This window comes from Rhinolophus sinicus, chromosome 17 (assembly GCF_057876585.1).
Source record: "Rhinolophus sinicus isolate RSI-liver-muscle chromosome 17, RSI-T2T, whole genome shotgun sequence".
In the NCBI taxonomy this organism is placed as follows: Eukaryota; Metazoa; Chordata; class Mammalia; order Chiroptera; family Rhinolophidae; genus Rhinolophus; species Rhinolophus sinicus.
Window position 1 is genome coordinate 48,336,543 of NC_142517.1, and position 23,092 is coordinate 48,359,634.

General features: G+C 55.8%; 2 protein-coding genes across 6 annotated transcripts; one reads left to right on the forward strand and one right to left on the reverse strand.

The window, feature by feature from the left end:
* The first annotated feature begins 441 nt into the window (after positions 1-441).
* On the forward strand, positions 442-9,087 carry FAM131A (family with sequence similarity 131 member A). 3 transcript variants are annotated; one of them, XM_074328919.2, is made up of 7 exons: positions 442-634; positions 1,801-1,861; positions 2,890-3,032; positions 5,256-5,349; positions 5,598-5,780; positions 5,963-6,079; positions 7,362-9,087. In XM_074328919.2, the coding sequence occupies exons 4-7, from the start codon at positions 5,280-5,282 to the stop codon at positions 7,835-7,837; spliced, it is 846 nt and encodes a 281-aa protein (XP_074185020.1). In that variant the 5' UTR covers positions 442-634; positions 1,801-1,861; positions 2,890-3,032; positions 5,256-5,279; the 3' UTR covers positions 7,838-9,087. The 3 variants fall into 3 exon arrangements, with proteins under 3 accessions (XP_074185020.1, XP_019591332.1, XP_019591331.2); XM_019735773.3 differs by lacking the exon at positions 1,801-1,861 and having other exon boundaries at positions 469-634; XM_019735772.3 differs by lacking the exons at positions 442-634; positions 1,801-1,861 and adding an exon at positions 2,050-2,209.
* Positions 8,997-23,085, reverse strand: CLCN2 (chloride voltage-gated channel 2). 3 transcript variants are annotated; one of them, XM_019735770.3, is made up of 24 exons: positions 22,865-23,085; positions 20,397-20,553; positions 20,124-20,255; positions 19,651-19,779; positions 19,430-19,563; positions 19,247-19,324; positions 19,086-19,164; positions 18,840-18,965; positions 18,658-18,742; positions 18,466-18,567; positions 17,454-17,538; positions 17,162-17,317; positions 16,705-16,774; positions 16,363-16,473; positions 15,924-16,137; positions 15,462-15,595; positions 15,070-15,242; positions 14,839-14,953; positions 14,540-14,613; positions 14,250-14,309; positions 14,075-14,113; positions 13,795-13,899; positions 9,743-9,829; positions 8,997-9,600 (listed from the first exon to the last, which is right to left on the reverse strand). In XM_019735770.3, exons 1-24 carry the CDS (start codon positions 22,934-22,936, stop codon positions 9,406-9,408), a joined length of 2,712 nt encoding a protein of 903 aa, XP_019591329.1. In that variant the 5' UTR covers positions 22,937-23,085; the 3' UTR covers positions 8,997-9,405. The 3 variants fall into 3 exon arrangements, 2 of the variants coding, with proteins under 2 accessions (XP_019591329.1, XP_074185003.1); XM_074328902.2 differs by lacking the exon at positions 20,124-20,255; XR_002137711.3 differs by lacking the exons at positions 8,997-9,600; positions 9,743-9,829 and having other exon boundaries at positions 13,801-13,899; positions 14,540-14,650.
* Between the last annotated feature and the right edge of the window lie 7 nt (positions 23,086-23,092).

The following is a 23,092-nucleotide window of genomic DNA, read 5'->3' on the forward strand; positions in this document are numbered from 1 at the left end:
GGGGTGCCCTGATTAGGACAGGAAGAGACAGTAGCTGTGTAGTACTTCATAGAACACACTTAGCTGGTTTTGCTCTTAACAATGTGCTCCAGACCCCTTTGCGTGTAGAAGGTCTTGGGTTTCAGGCTGTTTATAGCCGGCAAAGCCCTTTATGGTTTCAAGGTCTCATCTGTAAAACGAAGGGGCTGGATGCAGAGGTCTACTGTCCCTGTCCGTGCAGTGTGACTGGCAGCCTGGGTCCGGTGCGTGCCCGCCCATCGTTACCTCGGTCGTCTCCCTTTCACCCCCGCCCCACCCATTTTAAGGGGTCGCTCCGCAGTTGGGCCTGAGAGCCCAGAACGAGCTTTTTCCATACGCTGGTCGTGCGTGGCCATGACGTCGCCTTGGTCCCGCCCGCTTCGGGTGGTTACGCTAATGGCCACGCCCCCGTGCTGACGTCACCAGCCCGGTTCTCTCTCCGGGGAGCGGCGGCGGACGCGCGGCTCCCACCCCCTCCCTCTTCACGGGTTCTCCCCTCCCTGGTGGCGGCCGCGGTCCGACACTGCAAGCTGATGGCCCGGGTCCCGAGTGCCGGCTAGCGTGCCTGGGTGCCCGGCCATGGGCTGTATCAGCTCTGGAAGCCCGGCGGGTCAGGGTAAGAGGCGGAGGCCGGGCACCGGTTGGGGAGTCGGGCTACGACTGCCGGGTGCGCGGGCCGCGGGTGGGTGGGGGCCTTGAGGAGGGGTCGGATGTCGGGAGAGGGAGGAGCCTGCACCGAGGAGGCGGGCCAGGCGAGAGGAGGAAGCAGGCACGAGCGGGGAGGGGGCTAAACCGACTTGGGTTCGCTCCCTTGGCCTCCCTGCTTCTGGGCTCTGCAGGGCAGACTCGTGTCTTTCCGCCTGGATTCCCACCGCTGAGGGCAGGAGGCGCACGGCCTGGGGAGGGGCTAGTCAAGCCTCCTCAGCCCATGGCGACTGGCCTTGTGCTATTACATACACTTGTCTCACTGCCCTGGGAGTGGCCCTATGCTGGGAATCTGCCTCTCCCATCTGTGTCCCAAGCCCCTTAAGCCTGCAAACGCTGGTCAAGAACCCTACCAGGGAGTTTTTGATTAAACCTTACTCCGCACTTCAGAGTCAGCTGGTGGATAAAGGGGACTGAGGCCCCACTTGGGGCACCTGTGAGCACCTGATCACCTCTTACCTCTTAAAACTCTTAGTTCTCTTCCTCCACATCCAACAACAAAAAGTCATCCTACCCTGTGGAGGGAAACGAGCCGAGAGGGAGGCCATCAGGGCTTCCTTCCCACAACTGCTGACCCTGCTTGGGCCTTGGTTGCCATGGATGGTAAATGCTGGGCCTGGCCTTAGTCCTCTGCGTCTGAGGTTGGCCAACTTACTTTACTCCAGTGTCATGGATTTCTCCACTCCTAAGGCCAGGCAGGGACTTGTGACGTTGAGGGCAGGGTTTGGAATGGGTCCTGGGTTTTCAGGGCAAATGGTCAGTCACACAGGCCTTAGTGTGGTTGGTACTTGAGGTTCTTTGGAGCTAAGACTCTAGCTGAGATTTGTACTTTCCTTGGGTTCCCATGAGGAATTCTGGGATTTGTAGTCCTAAATGAACCTCATGGCTTTTGAAGCTGAGAAGTAGCAAGCTGCTCTGATTCCTCTGGCCCTGCTAAGGCGTGGAGTTCTGGAAGTCATTCCCTCCTGTAGTTGGGAGAGTTTGGCTGATCTCAGGACTGGCCTCAAGAGCCCTGATTAGGTACCAGCTGGGGGCCAGGGATGGCCTGTAACCTTGTGTCTTCCTTCTGGTTGGTAGCATTTCTGGGGACCACCAGCTGGCTGAGGCTCAGGGACAGAGACGGCTGCTCCAGCTAAAGGTCAGTTGTGATATATGTTGCCTGTTGGCACTGTCTAGGGGACAGGCCTCAGCTCACTGAGCTCCAGAGAGCTTGGCTGGGCCTCTGGCACTCCCACCTCCTCAAAGCCATGAGGCAGGCATGTTCTCCTTATGTGTCTAGGCACAGGTTCCAAGTGGGGAGGGGACTGGCTCAGCATCCGGAACCAAAATAGGAATAGAACTGGGAGCGGAGCCTGGAGCAGTTCTGGGCTTTTGGTTGTCTGCATCAACACAGCTAGCATGCCTATGATTTCTGTGCTGGGTAAAATGTTTCTGTGGCAGCGTGAAGGGCCTGGAGGACGATGGACTTGTCAGACAAGTCGCAGAGGTGAGACCAGGGGCTGTAGATGTGATCTGGGAGGTGATGGGAAGCTTAGGAGTAGGGTGCTCAGGTGGCAAGAAGAAAATTACTCTGGCTTCGATATTGGGAACCTGGCTGAAACAGGAACAACCAGGCTGGGGCCAGACAGGGTATCAGGGAAAAGGCTTGGGGGATTGGGATGAAAGTCAGAAAAAAAACATGGGTTTGTCAGGAGAAGAGTGAAGAGCTGCATACCAGCTGAGGCTGGCAAGAGCAAAGACCCAAGGAAGGAAGGCAGCAAGCCTGCAAAGGGTCTAAGGTGGTGGTGGGGAGGGGGACGGTAAGGGGAAGGGAAATGATGATGATGGTGGAAAGAATGAGTTGTGCTTTCCAAGAGGAGTGGGTAGACTGAGAAACCGGAGAAGATTCAGAATTTATCAAAGCTTAGGTTTCATCCTAGGGTTTTGATGGCAAAATATCTCCAGAGGAGGAAGGTGGCCAGTGGCTGCCACAAAATGGCCCCAAGGGGCCTAAAGGTCAGGACTGTGGGACAGGGGCTTTCAGAGTTGTGGAGTGCACCAGGTGGTCGCTGATAATTTGGGAGATGGGGGAGGGGGTGAGGAAGAATGATATGGCAACACCGGATGAAAAGGGGGATCTTGGCAGAAATGCGAGCCCAGCTAAACAGCCTTTCCACCACCCCGCAGTGGCCTCGGACCCCGCGTGGGCTGTGGAGTGGATCGAACTTCCTCGGGGCCTCTCTCTATCTTCCTTGGGATCTGCTCGGACCCTTCGAGGCTGGAGCCGGTCCTCCCGCCCTTCCTCCGTGGACAGCCAGGACTTGCCAGAGGTGCTGGACCCCTTGGTGTTGGTGGGGGGAAGGGGGGACCACGACCATGTGAAAGTGATCTGTATCCCCCACCCCCGCCTCGCCAGCCTGTTTCTGGCTCTCTTTGCCTGTGAGCGGAGGCGCTATCCGGCCGGGAGCGAGGCCGCCCCCGCGCCGGTCTGCTCTTCTCGGCGCGGTGCCAGCAGCGGGCGGGCTGCTTCGCGCCTTAGTCGCTGACGTCAGCGCATCCCGGGCTGTATCCCGGGAGACCCTGTTGCATGGTGATGGGTTGCCAGGGAGACATACACCTTTTCTCGGGGCCTGGGCCGCAGCTGCGCGGAGCGCCAGCACGGATGGCGGCGACTGTGGGGAGTGAGGGGAGGGAGGGTGAGCGAGCCAGGAAACACCCAGCAGGTGCTCCTCCCTCCAGGCCTGGCCAAAGGCTACCAGCGCCACACTGGGGGCCCTGTCAGCCAGGTACTGAATGGAAGGGACAGAGGGTGGGCCTGAGGTCAAGGGGCCCGTAGAGCCCCTCCTGTGAGGGGTAGAAAATGATGGAGGAGAGCTAAGCAATGCCTGGGAGGGGGCGTGTGCTTCCGACTTCATGTATTCGCTGAGGGAAATATTTGCCAGGGGCTTGCCAGGGAGCACTGAGCCAGGTGCAGGGTGGAGGTAGGAACCCTGGTGAATCAGACTCAGGCGCTGTCATCTGGAGATCCCTCAGGAGAGAGGCAAGAGCAATGCTGGGGGTGGGGGCGGGGTTGAAGAAGACAGAAAAAACTGAACTGAAAACATAATAGGAGGTGGCACTTGAGTCAGGCCTTAAATGGTCGGAAGCGTTTTGTCAGGCAAGAATGGCATTCTTAGCCCAGGGGAAAGCTGGGTTCCCCGGGCAGGAGGGCTGCTTGCTGAAAGGGAAGGTGGAGAAGTGGGTGTTTTCTGGGCAGAGATCAGTGGTGGATTCCAGCCTGGCCTGGAAGGAGGCAGGGGCCTCAGAGAGTGGGTTACTTCAGTGCCTGGCTGTGAGCTTGCACTTCGTTGGATAGTGGAGGAGCCCAGAAGAGATTGTAAATAGAGACATATTTATGACCAGTTGCACTCCAGAAAAATTGTTGACATTTATACCTTGCCTCGTTCATTCAGCCTATGTATTTTGAGAGAGCACTCTGTACCAGGCACTGTGCTGAATGCTGGGGTACAGCAGTGACCACAATAGACAGAATTTCTCAAAGAGCTAAAGAACAGTGAGGGAGACCAACAAGAAATAAGGAAACACAAACAATAGGCCATAATTACACACATGGGGTACATTGATAGAGGATGCTGACTTGTTACAGACGACAGAGAGAAAGTAGACAACAAAGTAGGGTGGTCAGGAAGGCTCTTCTGAGGGAGTAATGTTTTAACCAAGACCCAAAAGATGAGAAAGAGCCAGCCAGACATAGGCAGGGGGGAGGGGAACACACATGAGGCTGAGAAAATAGCATGGAGTTGGAGGAGCTCGGGGGACCACCACTTGGGTTAATCTGGGGGGTGGGCATTGAAGACTTGAGGAAGGGCAGTGGCAGTGGGAGTTGTATTAGAGGATGAGGGTTGTATTAGACGCAGTTTGGAGATGGAACCATTAGGTCTTAACATAAGTAAAATGGGAGAGTTGATGGTAATGCTGAGGTAAGTAAGCATTAGGGGACAGTTGATGGGAATGCTGAGGTTTGGAGCCAGGTTGAGTGGGAGAATGGTGGGGTGATGCAAAGTAAGGAAGTCTGGAAGCAGGGCCAGATATGGGGAGAAGGTGTTTGGTTTCGTTTTGGTCATGCTGAGTTTGTGGCCTCGGTAGGCTCTAGAAACAGCTAGGATGTGGTCTGAAGACATAAAACGAGGAGAGGAGCAAAAGGGAGGGGACCTAGATGCCGTACCCTTCTCCCTTCTTCTCTTCTCAAAGACCTTACTGCATGGTTCTTTACTTCCCAACCTGCCTCCTTCCCTTCTGGGAGCTGGGAAGGTGGAGGGTTAGCTGAAGGTCTGCTCCTTTGGGCCTGACCAAGTCGCCATTGGTCCCTGGAAGGATACAGTTTTCTGGTCCAGTCTTCTTACCCTTTTACATATCGCAGCAGCCATTGGGACACGTGCTACCCTGGCATCTCTCACCAGCTCCTATTTCCCCTGAAGCCTTGGGTGGGGTATGGGCATGTGGGAGGACACTGTTGTCAGAGGAGCACTCACCCTCTGATGCTGTCTCTCAAGGTGAATGTTGGAGACACAGTCGCGATGCTGCCCAAGTCCCGGAGAGCCCTAACTATCCAGGAGATAGCTGCGCTGGCCAGATCCTCTCTGCACGGTATGCAGCCCCTCCCATGCTCTGGCCGTTTGGTCCTTTCTTCTCCCATTCGCACATGCCCTTGGGGACTGTATCCTGTGAGCTCTTGCAGGGATCTCCCTTTTCCTCCCTTTTTCAGGTAAATCCCAGCCTCCTCCTCCCACCCAAAGGCACATGTGGAACTTAAGTACCACTACCTTTCCACTTCCTTCCCAGATGCTCCCTGGCCCAAGCTCTTACCAGGCTTCCTGACTCTGCCCCACCTCCAGGTATTTCCCAGGCGGTGAAGGACCACGTGACCAAGCCCACCGCCATGGCCCAGGGCCGAGTGGCTCACCTCATTGAGTGGAAGGGCTGGAGCAAGCCGAGTGACTCGCCTGCTGCCCTGGAATCTGCCTTTTCCTCCTATTCGGATCTCAGTGAGGGTGAACAAGAGGCTCGCTTTGCAGCAGGTGGGTGACAGAAAGGGGGTCAGCCCTACCTTTGTCATAGGGATGCTTTCTCTCATCTCCTCAGGCCTGTTGTGGGGGTTGGAGTCTTTCCAGATCCCTTTGTCTTCCCTCTCCTGTCTCCAAGCCGAGCCCTCATCTTAGCTCACCTTCTCTGCTAATGAATTCCATGTCATCCCCAACAGGAGTGGCCGAGCAATTTGCCATTGCGGAAGCCAAGCTCCGGGCATGGTCTTCAGTGGATGGCGAGGACTCCACTGATGAATCGTATGATGAGGACTTCGCTGGGGGAACTGACTCAGGTGAGGGGATATCCCATGCCAGTGCTGCCAGCTGGGGTGGGCCTGCCTGGCAGGCCCTGTGGCTCAGAGCTCAGCCTTTGGAAGGGGAGACGAGTGCTGCAGACTCTGTCCTGGCAGTCCTTGACATTCCAGGGCAGGAGGGCTGTCCGTGCTCGTGGGTGGGCAACCAGCAGGAAATGGAGCAGTTCCTTTCCCACAGGTGCTGAGCCTTCTCAGCCTGTCTGTGCAGTTGGGCCTTGCAATCCTCAAAAAAAAAAAAAAAAAAAGCCCAGAGACCTCACCAGCACCTATATGCTACTGTGTCCCTGGGAGGATGTGTTGTACCTTGCCTCTGAAATGAGCCACAGTGCAGCAGCACAGCACCTTATGAGGCTGTGGCCCCAAGTAAATAGGTAGGCTTGCTGGGCCTGGACAGCTCGCAAAGCCGCTGGCTCCAGCTTAGCATCTTCACATTCCAGCTGAGACCTGACTGGGGGCCTTTCTCTGGGCCATTGCTTGCAGAGGGGACCCTGCGGGGCTGTGCAGCTGTGCACGGCCCTCCTTTCATCGTCCATTCTCTGGACTACACGGGTGACTTTCTCTAGCTTCTGGACTGAAGCCTCCAATGCCTCCATCCCCACCCCCGCACCACCTTTGCCTTTGAAATATTGCCTGCACCCACCCTCACCCCTCCAACTGACAAGTTCTCGGAGGTGGGCAATACATTAGAGCAGGTCGGAGACTGTTTCTGTGGTCCAAAGGGGACTGGTTTGGATGACTGAGACCAAGACAGACCTGAACCACAGCATTTTTGTTTGATTGAGTTCCAGGCCTGCTTTGACCCCTGGTATAATGACTAAAATTTATCCAAGGCCACTACTAACCCATGTAGAATATTTGTGCAAATGAGAAAGGTACCCCTTTCTCTGGTGGGCACAGCCCCATGCCAGGGCATGCTGTTGGGTGAGCAGAGTGTGGGCTGAAATTCAGCCCTCACTCACTGCCTTGGACAGGCGTCCCTTGTGCAGCAAATAACCTGCAGGACCTTGTATGGTGTCCCTGCATTTATTGCTTTCTTACTGTGTGCCACTCTCTCAACAACCCCATAAGGGAGGCAATTAGAATCTCCAATTCACCATTAAGGAAATTGAGACACTGAGAGGTTAAGTGACCTGCCCAAAGTTTCCCAGCTCCTATGCACCATCCCCAGAGCTGTGTTGAGGATAGAGTGGGAGACTGTGGCTTCCAGGTTGTCCAGTTAAGATGGGGCTAGAGGGCTGTCTTCTTTTCTCTCCCCCGACAGACATGGCTGGGCAGCTGCCCCTGGGACCCCACCTCCAGGACCTCTTCACTGGCCACCGATTTTCCCGGCCTGTGCGCCAGGGCTCCGTGGAACCTGAGAGCGACTGCTCGCAGACCGTGTCCCCAGAGACCCTGTGCTCTAGTCTGTGCAGCCTGGAGGACGGGTTGCTGGGCTCCCCAGCTCACCTGGCCTCCCCGCTGCTGGGTGAAGAGCTGCTCCTTGCCAACCTGCCCCCCAGCCGGGAAAGTGCCTTCCGCAGCCTGGGCCCATTGGAGGCCCAGGACTCACTCTACAACTCTCCCCTCACGGAGTCCTGCCTTTCCCCCGCTGATGAGGAGCCAGCTCCCTGCGAGGACAGCCAGCCGCTCTGCCCGCCACCAGTGGGCAGCTGGGAACGGCAGCGGCAAGCCTCCGACGTGGCTTCTTCTGGGGTGGTGTCCTTAGACGAGGATGAGGTGCAGACGGAGGAACAGTGACCTGGATCATGCCTGGTGGTGGCATGTGTCCCCTGGCTACTGCTGGGGGCAGAGCCTCTCTGCCCAAGTGTGGGCACGAGGCTTCCAGCAGAGCTCCAAAGCCTAGAGGGCTCCTGGGAGCACTCCGTCTTGTTGTGTGTTTTGCATGAAAGTGTCTGGAGAGGAGGCAGGGGCCAGGCTGGGGGCGCATGTCCTGCCCCCACTCCTGGGGTTTGCCGGGGATTGCCCGGGGCCCCTGGGGCATGGCTACAGCTGTGGCAGACAGTGATGTTCATGTTCTTAAATCCAAAATGCCATATACATATTTCCTCCTTGGATGATGTGAACCTGAGGGGTGGTTGTGACGGCTGTGTGGGATAGAGCTGGAGGGAGCCCGGCCTCCCCCTCCCCCTGCCTCTCTCTGCTTCTCTCCTCACCTCTAAGTCCACAGTGCAGTGCTTGATAGAATCACCCCCACCCGGGGAGCCGGGAGCCTACGGATTGAGCCGTCATCCCCCAGGGCCTCCCTCCCTGCTGGGCTCGTGCTGTGCTTCACCTCTCCATCGTCTCTAAATCTTCTTCTTTTTCCTAAAGAAAGAGGGGTCTTGGTCTGTTCTTTCAGTCGGATCTTCTCTAGGAGGCATTGGAATGATGCAAGCATGTGCCGTCCACCGCTTTCCTGACCGCCCTGACACGGTCTGGGCCCTTGCCCAGCCCCTTGTAGGAAGTATGGGCAGGGGACTGGCAGCTCCCAGCCTACCATGCTGTCACATTCAACGAGTTCGTTCGTTAGGGTGGAGTTGGAAGAAGGGATGGTTGCTAGTTTTGACTTTCCTGTTATTCCAGAGAGGGCCACCAGGGGGCCACACCAATCGCCAGGCAGTTGTCTGCAGACGCCTGAGCAGGGCAGGAATTGTGCCAACTGGTGACAGTCATGAGGGAGCGTCTCTCCTTGGGGAAAAGAGGGTAGTGCCTTTCTTGGCTGAAGGAAAGGCCAAAACTACAGTACTGGGGGCCTCTGTTCCAACCAGTGGAGGCCTCTGCAAATCCTGCATTCCATGGACAGCAGGCTCTGGAGTTTTATGGCTGTGGGTGTGTGGGTGGCTGCAGATTTCGGGCCTTGTAGGCTTCGGCAGGTGAGAGGGCCCAAGGTAAGAACAAGAGCTGATGGGCACAGGTATTCTATATATAAGTGGCTCATTAGGTGTTTATTTTGTTCTATTTAAGAATTTGTTTTATTAAATTAATATAAAAATCTTTGTAAATCTCTATATACATCTGGTCATTGGAGGTTCCAGTATAAACCCATCTTAGTTCTACTCCTTTTCACCTTCAAAGGGGCAGCAGGGGTCAGGCGGCCCCAGCTCCATCCCGCCAGGGCAGTGCTGAGCTCCCTGCCTTGGCTGCAAGTGGGCGCTGGGTCAGGTTCCAGGAAGAGGGAGGAAGAAGCTGGTGCCCCATCTGGAGGGGAATGGGGCTCTAGCCTTTCGCTGCACCTGCTTCCTTCCCCCGGGCAGAAGAACAGGAGAGCTGCAGGATCTGGGCCAACAGACACAGCCATCGCCATCCCACGCCGCCCGTTGAGGGGCTCACTGGCATTTGTCGTCACTGTCAGAAGGGCTGCCCTCGCGGGGGAGGCCGTGGCGGGAGCGGGGCCCCCAGAGGGCATGCACCTCAGTGGTCTCTGTGTCACTGCTGCTGGTGGCACTGTCACGGAAGCTGGCGAGGGGTGGCCGGACTTTCACGCCCTGTGCTGTGACAGAGCCCTCAATAGCCTTCCGGAGCTGGAAAGGGAGGAGGGTCAGATGTGTGGACTCGGAGCTTCCTGCTCAGACTCCTGCCCAGCACTTCCCCTGGATAAGCTGGGCATAAGCCTCCGCGCCATTTTGGAAGTGGACGTGGCTTAGATGGCCACTATCATCTCACCTCCTTTAGGGTGACGATTCCAATGAGTCTGCCAATACTGGTGACATAAGCATGGTCCACTCCCAGCAGTGAGAAGATGGTGTGAGTCTGAAGGGTGGGGAGAAAATACATTGGACTTTATTCACGAACGGAGAGGGGAGAGGGGCCCGGGTCAGGGTATTGGGGGGCAATAGAAGCGGTGTCAGAGATGGTGGGGAGGAGGGGGCAGGACCCCTGGAGGGAAAGAATAGTGAGAATGGACAGCCAATCCTCAGAAACTTGATAATGGGACAGTATGTTGCTTATGTTGATGAAGAAGTGGACAGAGGAAGGAGTCTTCATCCCATGCTAGAAAGGAGGATGGTGGAGGAGAGAACAACTGTTCAACTATGACATCTAATGATCGGCTAGGTCTTTCTTACATTAGCGTTTAGTTTCAGCTCTGTCCTGAGAAGTATGATACCCATTCTACAGGACAGGCAGCATGAGGCTCAGCGGTGAAGTGACTTGGTCATCGGTAAGAAGGGGCCTTGGGCCACTGTTCATCACTCTAGAAGGAGGACGCACAGCCCTAGTGGTCCTGTGCAGATGTCGGATTAGTCATGGGTATATCCAGGCAGGGGGGAGGGAAGGAGGGAGGTGCCACACCCCCTAGGGGTACTGACCCTGAATCCTGTGCCTCTCACCCCACCTTAGTGGCTGACACTTGCTTTTCCTTTGCCCTCAGCGGGCAGGCCAGTTAAGGAAGGTATCCCTTCACCCTGGCTCCAACCCTCCAATCCTGATCTCTCATAGTTTGCCTTTTTGGGGGCCCAAAGCACCCCAGGTCCTGTTGAGATGTAGCTTGCAGTCCAGGGGACAACAGTCTCCCTGACCCTCTCATGTTTTTCTTGTTTTGGGCCCTCCTCCAAGCTTTCAAATGTAATCACCAAGGGTTCAGAAATTGTCAGCCAGTTCCCCTTGTGCTCTAAGTGGATTTTCTTGGGCCAGATGTCTTGAAAAACACTCTACTGACTCAGCAGTTCCTGGAATTTTTGGCTTATCATCTATCACACTGTTTTGAGTTTACTTGTAAGCCTCTTGGCTTAATGTTTGAATCAAAATGGGCATTAATATCCCAGCTTCTTGAATACCAGTTACTTAGAAGTCATTGTCTTAACACTTACAATGTTTTTCTTACACAGTTGCTGAATTCTTTAGGACAGAACTTCCAGAACTTTCCTAACTTTCTCCTTCTAAGGCACGACAGTACATACGCAAGGAACTAGAAGTTCGGTTTTAGCATAAGCTTTTCTGTGCTCCTTCAATACCTATGTCATAACTGTCATGTGTCCTCATATCTAACTTGAATCCTACATGCTACAAGCTATCTTTAATTTCCTCATCTGACTTCGGAGGGAAACCTAACTTTGTAAGAGTTCCTATTTTAATAGTCCTTTGGCTTTGTCTTCTTATGGTTTAATAATCCCTCATCTTTCCCCAAGGATCCTATTAAATCATTTCCCTGGATTTTTGATTCTCTACAATCCTAATCAGAGTGAGCTTCTGGCAGGCTATATCCCTTTTAGGTTTGCAAACCACTTGTCCTGGGCAGTCACCAAGCCTTACTGATCCACTTCCTGAACATCCTGGCCTTTCTGCCCGACTCCCTCACCATCCTCACCAGGACAGGGCTGTAACACCCAAAGGGATTCTGCTTTCTGTCTTCCTTCCTTCCAACTTGGCGCTGCCATCCTATCAGCTTTCTCAAACTTGAGTTAGAGCCCGGACTCTCCAGAATGGCCCATAAGATCCTTTCCAAGCCAGGCACCCCTGCTTCCGGACTCACGTAATCATCCTTTTCTGAAAACATCAATTTCTTCCACACTTCAGCCCCTCCCTCATTACACCACCTTTTAAAGCCTCCTACTGTTCTCCTCTCAGTATAAGTAGTAGCAGTAATAGTACTAGTTCTGAATATATATTGAATACTTACTATGTTCCATATATTCTAAGTGCTTCGTGTGTAGCAACTCCTTTAATGCTCAGAAAACCCTATGGTGTAAGTAGTATGATCCCCATTTTACAGATAAGGAAAGTGAAGCACAGAAAGGCTAAGAAATTTGACAAGGTTACACAGCTAGCCAGCAAGTGGCATAGTGAGGCTCGGCTCAGCCAGTCTGGCCTGGCGTTGGCACTTGAGCTTGCCCCACCTCCACCCACTGCTTCTCTGTGGGTGGCCTCTGAATGAATGAGGTACTTAGCTGGTATGGTGATCTCCAGTTGCACAGGTTCCTAAATAACCTCCAGTGTATTCTCTCTCCCCTCTAAATGTTCCTCTCCTGAACTTAATTGGGCTACTACTTACTCCTTAGGCCTGCAAGGATGTTTTGAATTCTAATCTTTTATGTTCTTATCGCTTCCAGTTCTTTGTACTTTTGTTAGTCGGTTCCTCAAAGGCTTCTTCTCTTCCTCTGATTTTTAAGTTTGTAACAAACACCTACTTTGTTCTTTTTCATTTTAATTTAGTTAGACACCAGGGAGCGCATTGGAGAGCCTGTATTTCTTGGGCTTGGGAACAGTGAATTGACAGGGAGAGGAAGAACATGGGCCTGTGAAAGAATCCTGGGACTGGGGCCAGGGAATCTGGCCTCTGGGCCGGACTCTGCTGCACTGACTCAGGCAAGTGACCTCTTCACTGCCTCACTTTCTCTGTGTATTAAAATGGTTAAATCCACAGGCTTCTGGGTCAGACCATTTTGGATTTCAGGTCTGGTTCTGCTTCTTACTAGCTATGTGACCTTGGTCACCTTGTCTAATTTATCTGAATCTCAACGTCCTCATCTATAAAAACTGGAATATCACAATATCTGTTTTATAGTGAGGCTTAAATTAAACGTGTGAAGAGCATAGCCCAGTGCCTGGCACATAGCAGGAACTGAAAAAAGGTCAGCATTATCATCATCATCATCATCTTTATGTGATGTTTGAGGACTAAGTAAGACGGTGGAAAAGCTTTAGAGGTTTTAGGAACAAAGGCTTTAAATAAAAGCCAAGTGTATCATTCTCAGGCGTGTCTCCTTTTTTTCCTGCAACTGCAGTTCCCCACTCACTTTGATCTGAAGTCTTTACCCAAAGGCTTGTAAGTTCTTTTATTAACGTTTTGCTTTTTTTGTTTCTCCTCTGTCCCCTGTCCTTCCTGCCCAGGCCCTGCTTGTCCTCAGAGGCTGGCTCTCAGGCACAACTTGTGTTTAGGCTAGCAGCCCAAGACCTGGGCAATGCTCCCCCACTGCCCCTGCCCCCATGCCTCGGATTTGCACATAAATCTAATCATTCAGCTAATTTACCCCTTGGTTTCTGCCTGCTGCTGGGTGTGCCTGAACTCCCTGCCTTCACTTAGAAGCCCGAAGGTGCCCAGTGATGCCACAGCCCCTTCGTGGGGAGCCCCTGCCCTCTAGTGTCAGCCTCACCCACCAGCAATCTGTCTGCACTCAAGTTTTCTGTCCATTTCTGCAGGCCATTTTGCCTTTCTGCTGAGCTGTTTTCCTACGTCTCTACCACTTTTCCTTTGGCCTACAGACTTTCTGGGGTCTGACATTCCAAACCCCCCACTGGGCGTTTCTCATCTTTGTTTATCTCTTCTCTGCAGTGTCCCCACCCCTACTTGGATGTTTGTTAGATTGTTTATTAGATTTTCTTATCCTGCCTGTTTCTCACCCATTTTTTTCAGCGTGGGTGTATCAGCGTCGTTGGGTGCTGGCAGCCTCCCTCCTAGCTCTGACCCTAGCCTGGCCTTCTGGCTTCTACCCAGCTCGAGCCCTGTCTTTATTGCTGCCTTGGGCCAGAATTCCCTGGGGGGCAGGCTGAGAAGAGGAAAAACGATGCCTGACTCCACTGCAGGCAGGAGGAGGCTAAGGGGATCTGGCTCCTGGCTTCCCATCGTTTGGAGCAATATGTTTGCACAACATCTCAGCACACAGCCCACCCTCTGCTGTCCCTTCTTTCCCCGGTGGCTTGAGTCCAAACTTGTGGAAGGACCTGGCCCCACCCTGTGCTCCCGAGAGCCCAGGCCAGCCCTGGGTTGCTGGCCTTACCTTGTGCAAAGAGGTTCGCTCCACCAGCTGGAAGGGGGCAGGGTCAATTTTGCAGTCACTGAAGTTGACAGGTTCGTCTAGTTGCTGCTCCTCCCACTCCAGAATCTGAGGGTATGAGACTAGGAGGGTTAGGGAGAAGGTGCCAGTAGCGCCTCACACCTCCCTGAAAGCTGGTCTGCCCTTTTTCCTACCCCGTGGTCCCTCCCATGGGGACAGCAGCCAAGATGATGACTGAACACAGCCCAGAAGAAACAGGGTCCAGAGTCCAGTCACACCTTACCTCCTCAGGGGTCATCTCGCTTTCCAGGTCCGAGTCACTCTAGGAGAGAGGAAGGGAGGGAGGCTGGAAGCTGTGACTGGGGAAAGGGGGTGTGGCCCCCCAGTAGGGGACGTTTACTGCCTAGACCCTGGCCTGCCCTGCCTAGTGCTCCTGAGCTGCAGAAGGGGGCCCTTACCGCCAGGGAGATTCGGACCCGCTTCAGCTTGCGCTTGTCACAGGATTCTGACTTCTCCAACTGTGTTTGAGCCAAACAGGAGAGAAGAGGAATCGATGTTATAGGGAGGAGGGAGGTGAGAGGAATGGTGAAGCCCAGGAGGAAGGGCGCACGCCAGGGACAGAGCTGGCGGCTCGGAGGGCAGAAGGGCAGGGAGAACGGAGGCAGGTGCTACAGGGCTCATGGAGAGGTGATCTGAGCATCAGAGAGCTGGAAAGAAAGAGCTAGACAGAGAGGCTCCAGCCACTCACCTCTGAAGCAGCCTCGGGGGGTGGACTGCCACAGAAGAGGCTCCTGAGGGCAATGCCAGCCTGCTCCACATTCCCTGTGTTCCCAAATACAAGGCCCCGGGGCAACGTCATCTTTAGGGGAGAGGTGAAGAGGGCAAGGGGAGAGGTTTCCTGCTTTTACACCCCTGGCCCATACAGGCAGCTTCTTAGCTGGGATGTGCCCCAGCCAAGAGGTGCGTAGAGACCCTTGTGTGGTTTCAGGGGCTGGGCTCTAGCTCTGTCGGAGGATGGAGGCAGGTGCTAGCGGGAGCTGGGCTCACCTGGGGGACTCTCCCCAAGGCTCATGGAGTTGCTGGGTCCCCTCTTGAGAGCAGGCTTCAGGGGCTTGAGAGTCTCCCCCCGGGCTGCAGGGAAGCCTGAGTCTTCTGTGTTCACCTGCACAGGTAGGAAGGGGCTGGTAAGGCTGTGGCTACCTGTAGGTTGTCCTCCCGGTTAGTCTATACAACCACATTGAGAAGGAAATCTGTGTGGCTATGGGGCTTTCCTCTCACCTGGAAGCGGACAGAGGTCTCAGGGCTGGGGGCACTCTCCGGGTCGGGTGGTGGAGAGGCCTGGGCAGCTCGACGCTCCTGCATGTGCTGCCGCCGGCGGGCTGGGCTCAGCTGGGCCCCTAGCAATGCCACTACCTGTGAGCGCTCGATGGAGCCCAGGAGGATCATGGACTCTGGATAGAGCAGATGGGAGGACTCAGGGCCCGAGGGTAAGGCCCTTCTCTCACACTCAGAGTGGGGCCTTGGACACAGGCCACACACCAGACGGAAAGCCCTGACTGGCAAATGCTGGCCATTCCCTTGGGACCAAGGTGACTGGTCCTGTTCCCTCCCCCTTCCTGAGCAGTGACACCGGGAGATGTATAGCATCTGGGCCGCCCTCCTGGTCTCACCAGGGGACTCCACTAAGGCCAACATGCGGCCCTTGGTCCTGTGTAGTGCCAACCGCAGGTCCCGGAAGGTGCAGCTGAGGGCCACATGGGGAACGTCTCGAACCATGATGTCCTCCACTCGCACCCGGTACTGCCTGCGGGCACAGAAAGGCACTTGGCTTGTGACCAGCATGGGGAGAGCAGCTTGGAGCGTTACCATCCCAGGGCCATAAGGAATGCCCCAGAGCCCATGGGGACAGGGGTTAAGGGCCAACGAGTACTCCCTGCCTTTGTTTGGATCAGGCGGGGCCTTCCACAGCTCCCCCAGGGTGTGGAGAAGGGCAGCTCTGGCCAGGAGGGAGCAAGGTGGCTGGTGTCCCAGCCTCACTGGCTGAGGACCTTGCTAGAAGAGGGTGTGAGGGGGGTCGGAGGACACCTGCCCCTCACCCACACTCCCCTTGTCACACGCCCGGCCCTCCGTACTGGTGGCGGCCCCAGCCCAGCTCAGGCAGATAAGGCAGTTTCTTGATTCGGATGATGCTGTCGTAGAGTGAGGGCTGGAGGCTCTGGGCCACGGCATTGGCCAGGATGACGGCGATCATGACCGGCAGGATGTGAGCAATCTGTCCCGTGAGCTCGAACACGATCACAGCCGTGGACACTGTGTGTGTCACTGCTCCTGCCAGTGCAGCCGCCCCTGGGGACAGCCACCTTCAGTCTCCTCAGGGTGCCCAGGCCCCAGACAACCCTCCCCACCCAGAGACAGTCCTGTGAGGGCCCTCAAGGCTGCCCAGTACAGTCTTGGGGATTGGGCTTCTGCGGCGAGGGAAAGCCAGGTTTCTGCCAGCAGGGGGCACCAGAGTCTCAGACCCTGTGGCCTCTTCAGGGGTTTTCAGGACAGATGGCGACCTGGAGTACTCACCCACCACTGCGTAGCCTCCAGGCACAATCCGATAGGTGCTGCTGTCCGTGTGAATCCCATCTGGGAACCAGGCGGCCATGCTTTCGCCCACCAGACGCCCAAATGCCGCTCCTTCAGGGAGGGGGTTGGGAAGAGAAACAGGTAGTGGAGGGGGAGGGTGGGGGCACTAGAAAGAGAGAGGGTCAGAGGGTAGGGGAGGGGCCAGTGGGTCATTCAGTGCAGGGGACAGCCCTGTGGGGGTGGGGGGTGGGGCGGGGGCTGTACCAAAACCCACACCCTGGCAAGGGGTGGCCAGAGGGTGGGAAGGGTGCAGGCTGGGAGAACAGGCAGCTGAGGACTCACCAATGACAAAGACAGGCATGAAGGCCCCACAGGGCACTGGGATGGTGGTGGCCAGTGCAGACATCCAGAACTGCAGGCAGGAGGTGGTTCAAACAGGTTGGAGGTGCCACCTGGCTCCAGGAAGCCCCCAGCTCCACCCGAGCAGACTACTTTGCTTATCAGGTAATAAACATCCAGCTGTCGCTCAGAGTCCCCCAGAGGTGAAGGGATGGGGAACGGCTTGGGAACCAGATGGCTTGGGTTCGAATCGTAACTGTGCCACTAGCTGTGTGACTTCAAGCCAATTATTTACCTCTTTGTGTCTCGACTTCCAATCTCTAAACCAGGGGAACTGATACTACTTTCCCATATCACTTATTAGGCTTAGAGGGGTTAATATATGGAAAGTGCTGGGGACAGCGCATGGCCCTCAGTAAGCCTAGGTAAGTGTTAGATGCACATCTGTAAGGAGCCCCACCTTCATGAGAATGAAGATGACCAGGGTGAGGAAGACGTTGGCACGTGGTGGGCTCCAGGCCTGGGAGGTTCCGGGAGCTTCTAGCTCTTCCACCAGGCCCTGGCGGACCCATGTCCGGTTGTCAAACAGTGTGACCAGCGTCTCTTTCTGTGACAGCTGTAAGTGAACAGGGTGCCTCAGGCTGGGGAACAGACAGATGAAGGGGAGAGGCCCCTCAGAGAGCGTGGGCTGTTGGCTTTAGAGGGGATGCATTCCAATGGGAAGCACAAGTGCCTATTCTGCCTGGGATTACCTGTCCAGCCATGAACTGTCCCAAGCCAGGGGGGAAGGTCAGAGTGGAGATGAGCAGGGTCACCAGAGCTGGGAAGAGCAGGCGTCTAGAGAGATAGGTTTCACAGCATCAAACATGGGTGGTGCACGCACTACAGGTGAGAGACTGGGTGCCCTCATACACCTCAAGGCTGAGGTCACAGCAGAGCCTTGGCTCTTACATGAAAGAGCCAAGGTCCCCTTTGCTGTTCATGGCATGACGGCCGCGAGGGTGATGGCCATCCGGGGTTATTATGAGCCCAACCAACTTTCTGTTGGCTCCCGACTGTCTAAGTGGGTAGCAGTGACGGAAAGTCCATCCCCCAGCTGTCTCCTGGACACCTCTGAGCTGTGTCTCCTCCCCCTGCCCTCAGAAGCCCTGGCTCAAGGGCACATTGTGTGAAAGTGTGGACAAGTTTCTGCCTCTGTCTGTTTCTCTGTGGTGACTTAGAGTGAAGGTCAGTGTTAGGGGAAGCTGGGGTCATTTATGAAGTTGACTGAAGGTGCTATAGGGAGTAGGTTCAGTTGGCTGCCCTTTCCCTGAAGGACGTTAGTCCCAACAGAAGGCACGTCTCAGGCCTCCCCATTCCCAATCCTCAGGGTCACAACTGAGAGCTGTACTCCAGAGATTAAAAAAAAAAAAAAAAATCTCACCCATTTCCACGTTTCACTGGAGGAAACGAAGGCTCACATACTCTCCAGGGAGCACTGCTATCTGTGTCAGGCCAAGTGCCTAAGGAAGCCTTAGTCTTTCATCCAAAATGCCCCCTGTCACTGACTAAAAATTCAAAAGTGCCAATTTTCCGGTAATTCATATAAGAGCCAAAATGTTCAATCCGCCTGGAAAACACCATTGGCTGATTTTCTCAGTGGAGTGCAGGTTTTTGGGCCACTACACTATATACCATCTTACTGTCACTGCCTCCCACCCCCACCCCACTGTGACCCTCACAGCAGCCCAAAGTGGCCTAGAGAGGAGCCCAGACCCAACTCACTTCTTCATGAGGAAGCGGTTGATGGTTTTCTGCTTCCGCATCACCTGGACAATCTTCCGGTTCAGGTAGACAAAGAGTGCTCCCCCGAAGCCACTGGCAATACTGGAGAGGAAAGAAGCATCCGGGTCAATGGGCATCTTCCCTCTTTTCCCTCCTCCTCTCCAACATGCCCCAGCTCCCTCAGCTCCTCACCCTATGACAGCAAAGGCTGGGAGCTCCTGGAGATCAAAGGGAAAGTCAAGCCGGAACCGGGTTTTGAAGAGAGCAGTGATGGTCTCTGAAGGGAAGGCAGAACAGCAGAGGGAGGTAGGTGTAATGTCGAGGCCCCCCCCTAAGCCATCTCAGGGCTCCCCTCATCCCCCATGACACCCCACCTTCATCACGGTTCCAAACTGCCAAGACCCGGAAGATGAAGGCACTGAAGGTAGCAGCAAAGAAGCCCCGCCAGTAGTTGCGCACAGCGAAGAAGGTGGAGGTGACCTCAATACTGAACAGGACCCCTGTGAGGGGCAAGGAGAACACCAGTGAGGGCTTGGGCCTGGCCTCAGGACTCAGACCGAGGTGGGAGGACAAAGGAGGTGCGGCCAAGGGCAGGGCTGGGGCCTGGCCTGGCTGTGTACCTCCGATAGGTGCGGCGAAACAGCAGCCCACTCCCACGGCACAGGCAGCGGCCAGCATCTCTGTGTTCCGGGATTCGTTCTGGCCAAAGTGGTGGAAAGGCGTGTCAACATGGGCTCAGCAGCCCATCCCCTCCTCTGCCTTTCCCCAGGGTCCCCCTTACCTCATAGATGCCCCCAAAGAGGGAGAGGAACTTGCTGAGCAGGGCAGCACACATGCTTGCTATATGCACAAAAGGGCCCTAGGAGGTGGGGGCAGGTAGTGAGTGGGGAAGGGTACACCCCGACCCTGCCCTGGCTTCTTCCTCCACCAGGAGGGCCTCTTTGATTCCCCAACCTGCAGTTACCTCTTTGCCAAGGGGCATCCCGCTGCCCAGAGCACAGGTCAGTCCAATGACCTTTGCTACAAAGGTCTTGAGGGTGAGGTATTCCTTTAGCACCACACCCCGCAAGATGGTCTTCATCTCGGGGATGCCGGACCCTGGAGTGGGTACAGTCCCAGGAGAGTTATTTGATGTGCCCATTTCAGGGGGTTCCACCTCTGCCCTCCCCTCCTCTCCTACTGTACCAACAGCCTGAGGAGCCAGGATCTGTGTGAATCCCGCTGAGAACGTGATGAGGACGACAGGATAGGTGACCCAGGCTAGGTACTGGAGGAAGAGGCTGGTGTTCAAGCCCCGGGACATCCACTGCTGAGCTGTGGGGAGAGGACATGTTGCCGGACCCCTGGTGTGCATACCCAGTGCCCGCCTGGCCACTGGGACATACTGATATGATGTGCTGTCCAGGGAATATCATACAGAACCTCGGTACAAGGAGCAGGGAGGCGGCCCTGGAGAGCCTTCTCTGGGACAGAGATCATTGAGGTAAGAGGGTCAGTTGGAGAGCGGAGGCAAGAAGCTGCGGCTTATGGGAGTGGCCGTGATTATGTCTGAAGATGGGCATTCAGCTGGCCAAGTAGCCAAGATACTTGGACAAGTGTGGCCCAGAGGAAGCAGAATGGTGCTTCCCAGCCCTCCTGCTGCCAGCCCTTGTCCTCACCCTGCAGACAGGCAGCGATGGCATAATCCATGGCCCAGCTGACCAGCGCCATGAGGAGCCCCAGCAGGACCAGGAAGATCCAGTCTTCACCAACTCTGGACACTAGGAACTTATGACAGCGTACAGAACAGACTGGGAGCAGGAAGGGAAGAATGGCGGGCTGTCACCAGAGTGCTCCTACCCCTGCCCCCCCAGCCCCAACGGGCAGCTAGAATGGCCTCCGTCCCCCTCAGCACAGTACAGCCAGGTCCCCTGCCCCAACCCAGGTCTCACTGCGGCACCGGGCACAACGGCTCTGTCCATATTCCAGGAGCTCTGGGGGAACCCGTGGGGACAGTGGACCCCTCCAGGGCTCAGGCCCTCCCAGGCGGATCCGAGCAGCTTCCTCTTTGGCAAAGGCCCCGAGGTCCTGGGTATATCTGCCATACATCTGAGCAATGGGAAAGATGGGGGTTAGCAGACATGTGTGGGCTGAGTGGGGATGCAGGGAGGGCCCCTGGGGCCTCAGCTCCCTTTCTCCCAGCCCCCACATTATATACCATCTCTTGAACCCACACTCCCCACTTTGGCTTGGGGTGTGGGAACAATGCACATTGCAGACTGTGGGGGCTGTCCTGGCCTGAGTGATGGGGACAGCCAAGGTACAGGAACACAGCTCTGGGGGGTGGCAAAATAATCAGTCCTCTTCTCACTGAGGAGGAGTGGGAGGGAAGGCCCCAGAGGAGGAAAGATGGAAAAACCTAACAGTCTGAAAGTGGGAGGAGGGAAGGTCAGAGAATAAGGGATGGTCAAGGGCATATGGGTAACAATAAGGGCCTCAAGGAGCTGGGGGCAGCTGAGTTGGGCCTAGGAGCAGGCGGGGCCCCAATCCTTATCACGTTCCTGCTAGGCCTCTGGCCTGTGACCCACTCAGCTGCACCCCTCCCACCTACCCTAATCCCCTTGTTCCCATTCTCCACCCCCAACCCCCACCAGTTTGCCAGCCCAGCTGGGAGTAGAAAGTCTCTCTGGGTAGGTGGACAGTACTTGGTGGCCTCAGTCCACTCTGGAGCTGCCCTGAGTCCAGTGGTGGGTGAGGGGGACAGAAGAAGCTGTGGCCGGGCTGTGACTGCGGATGCTGGGGTGATGGGGTGGGAGAGTCTCTGAGCCAAGGCTAGACCAGCCAAGCTGGGTGTGTGTTGGGGGGTGGGGAGTAGATTCCGGCTGCCACCCGCAGAGCTTCAGGACACAAAGGGCTCCTGTTGGGGCAGGGGGTGGGGAGGGAGGGAAAGATAGGGACAGAGAGAGAGAGAGAGAGAGAGAGAGAGAGAGAGAGAGAGAGAGAGAGAGAGAGAGACAGGAGAGAGAGGGAGAGGGAGAGCAAGGAAAGGGAAGAGAGGGAATCAGGGAGGAGAAAAGGAGGAAAGAGAGGCCAGGAGAAGGTGCAGGGAAGACAGGAAGAAGGGAGGAGGAAGGGAGAGAAAGAAAGTAGAGTATAAAGAGGCAGATAAACAGTGTCGGTTGGAGCTGGGAGGTGAGCCTGTGAGAGAAAGACAAAGGGATTGGGAGGAGAAGGGGGAGAGACCGGAGCAGAGAGTGCCCGGGAGAGAGCTTGACCCTGGGAACTCATTCCAGAGATAGAGACCCAGGCGAAGGAGATGGAGATGTGCTGGTGCAACAGATAGACACCATTTCAGAGCCAGGTGCCTGGCTTCCGTGACCAATGCCCACTCTCAGCCTGTGCAGACGGACAGACACCTCCCCCCCATGTGAAGGCTTGCCCCTCTACCCTTGCTCCACCCCCACCCCTGCCACCTCTCCCTGTCATCCTGTTCCATCCAGTCACTCCCTCTCTTAACTGGGCAACTCCCAGCCTCAATTACAGCCCAGGCCCCCTCCTCCTGGAGAGGTTCCCTCCCAGACTCCTTCCTGGGCAAATTCCAGGACCAGCTGTTACAAAGGAGCCACAGGGCCCACTCCCTTCCCTACAGTTTGGGTCCCGCACTCCAGTGACTACAAGAAGGGGCAAAAGGCTTCTCAAACACTAAGTTACAGTGGCCATGAGTCAGCTCTGAGCCCCAGGACCCCTGCTTCTAATGAGGTCAAGGCACATCCCTGGGGTGGGTGGGGGCTGGCTATTCAAGAGTGAGCGTGGACAAAGGTCCCAATTCCCACATCCATTCCTGCTTGACCCATCCTCCCTAAAGCTCCTGTCCCCTAGGGTGGCAGGCCACCCTTGTTCCAGGGAATAGACTGAGGGGTTCCTGCCAATGCTGGGTTGCCAGCCTGCAGGGGTAGGGGCTGGGTCTAGATTTGGGTCTGATCATCTTTCTGCATATACACTCCTGTTTCTATGCCTAGCACAGTAAAATGCACTTACTGGGGACAGAGGGAATGTCTTGGATGGTGGAGATAAGAATGTAAAGAGAGAAAGTTCAACAGTGTGAGCAGTGCTGGGGAGGAGTAGTGGGGTGCTGAGACGGCTCAGGTGGCGAGGGGGAGGAGCAAAGAAAACGTGGGGGGGGGAGGTAAAGGGAAGGACACCTGGGACAAGTACCTGATGTCCTTGTCCTATGCAGGTCCCCAGCCTCAGCCAAAAACCTGCATGCAGTTTTCCACCCCTTAGCCCTTCAGCCTCAGTTTCCCCAGCTCAGAAGGCTGGGGCGAGGTTTGGATAGGCCCCCGGTCCTCGTGCTTCCAAGGGTAACCCGAAGCAGCAGTTCTGGAGCGTACACTTCAGAGCTCGGCTCGGCTTCACTTACCAGGGTCTGCTCGTACTGCAGCGCCCGCGGCTCCATCCCTTCCTCTGCCGCGGCGGCCGGGGCGGCCGCCATCTCCGCGCACAGCCCTCGGGCCTCCCACTGCGGCTCGGGCTCCCGCCTGGACTCGGCTCCCAGCCCGCAGAGCCCGCACCCGCACCCGTCCGCTCCCCGCAGCCCCGGCGGCCAAGTGCAGAGAGCCTCACGCTCTCGTCCCCTCCTCCGCGGGCG

Coding starts and splice junctions, on each gene's coding strand:
- FAM131A (XM_019735772.3), top strand. CDS start 2,122: ATGCCTATGATTTCTGTGCTGGGTAAAATGTTTCTGTGGCAGCGTGAA. Junction 3,033..5,255: donor ACAGCCAGGACTTGCCAGAG/GTGCTGGACCCC, acceptor CTGTCTCTCAAG/GTGAATGTTGGAGACACAGT. Junction 6,080..7,361: donor CGCTGGGGGAACTGACTCAG/GTGAGGGGATAT, acceptor CTCCCCCGACAG/ACATGGCTGGGCAGCTGCCC.
- CLCN2 (XM_019735770.3), bottom strand. CDS start 22,936: ATGGCGGCCGCCCCGGCCGCCGCGGCAGAGGAAGGGATGGAGCCGCGG. Junction 19,165..19,246: donor TCTTTGGGGGCATCTATGAG/GTAAGGGGGACC, acceptor CACTTTGGCCAG/AACGAATCCCGGAACACAGA. Junction 16,775..17,161: donor TCATCTTCATTCTCATGAAG/GTGGGGCTCCTT, acceptor TCCTGCCTGCAG/TTCTGGATGTCTGCACTGGC.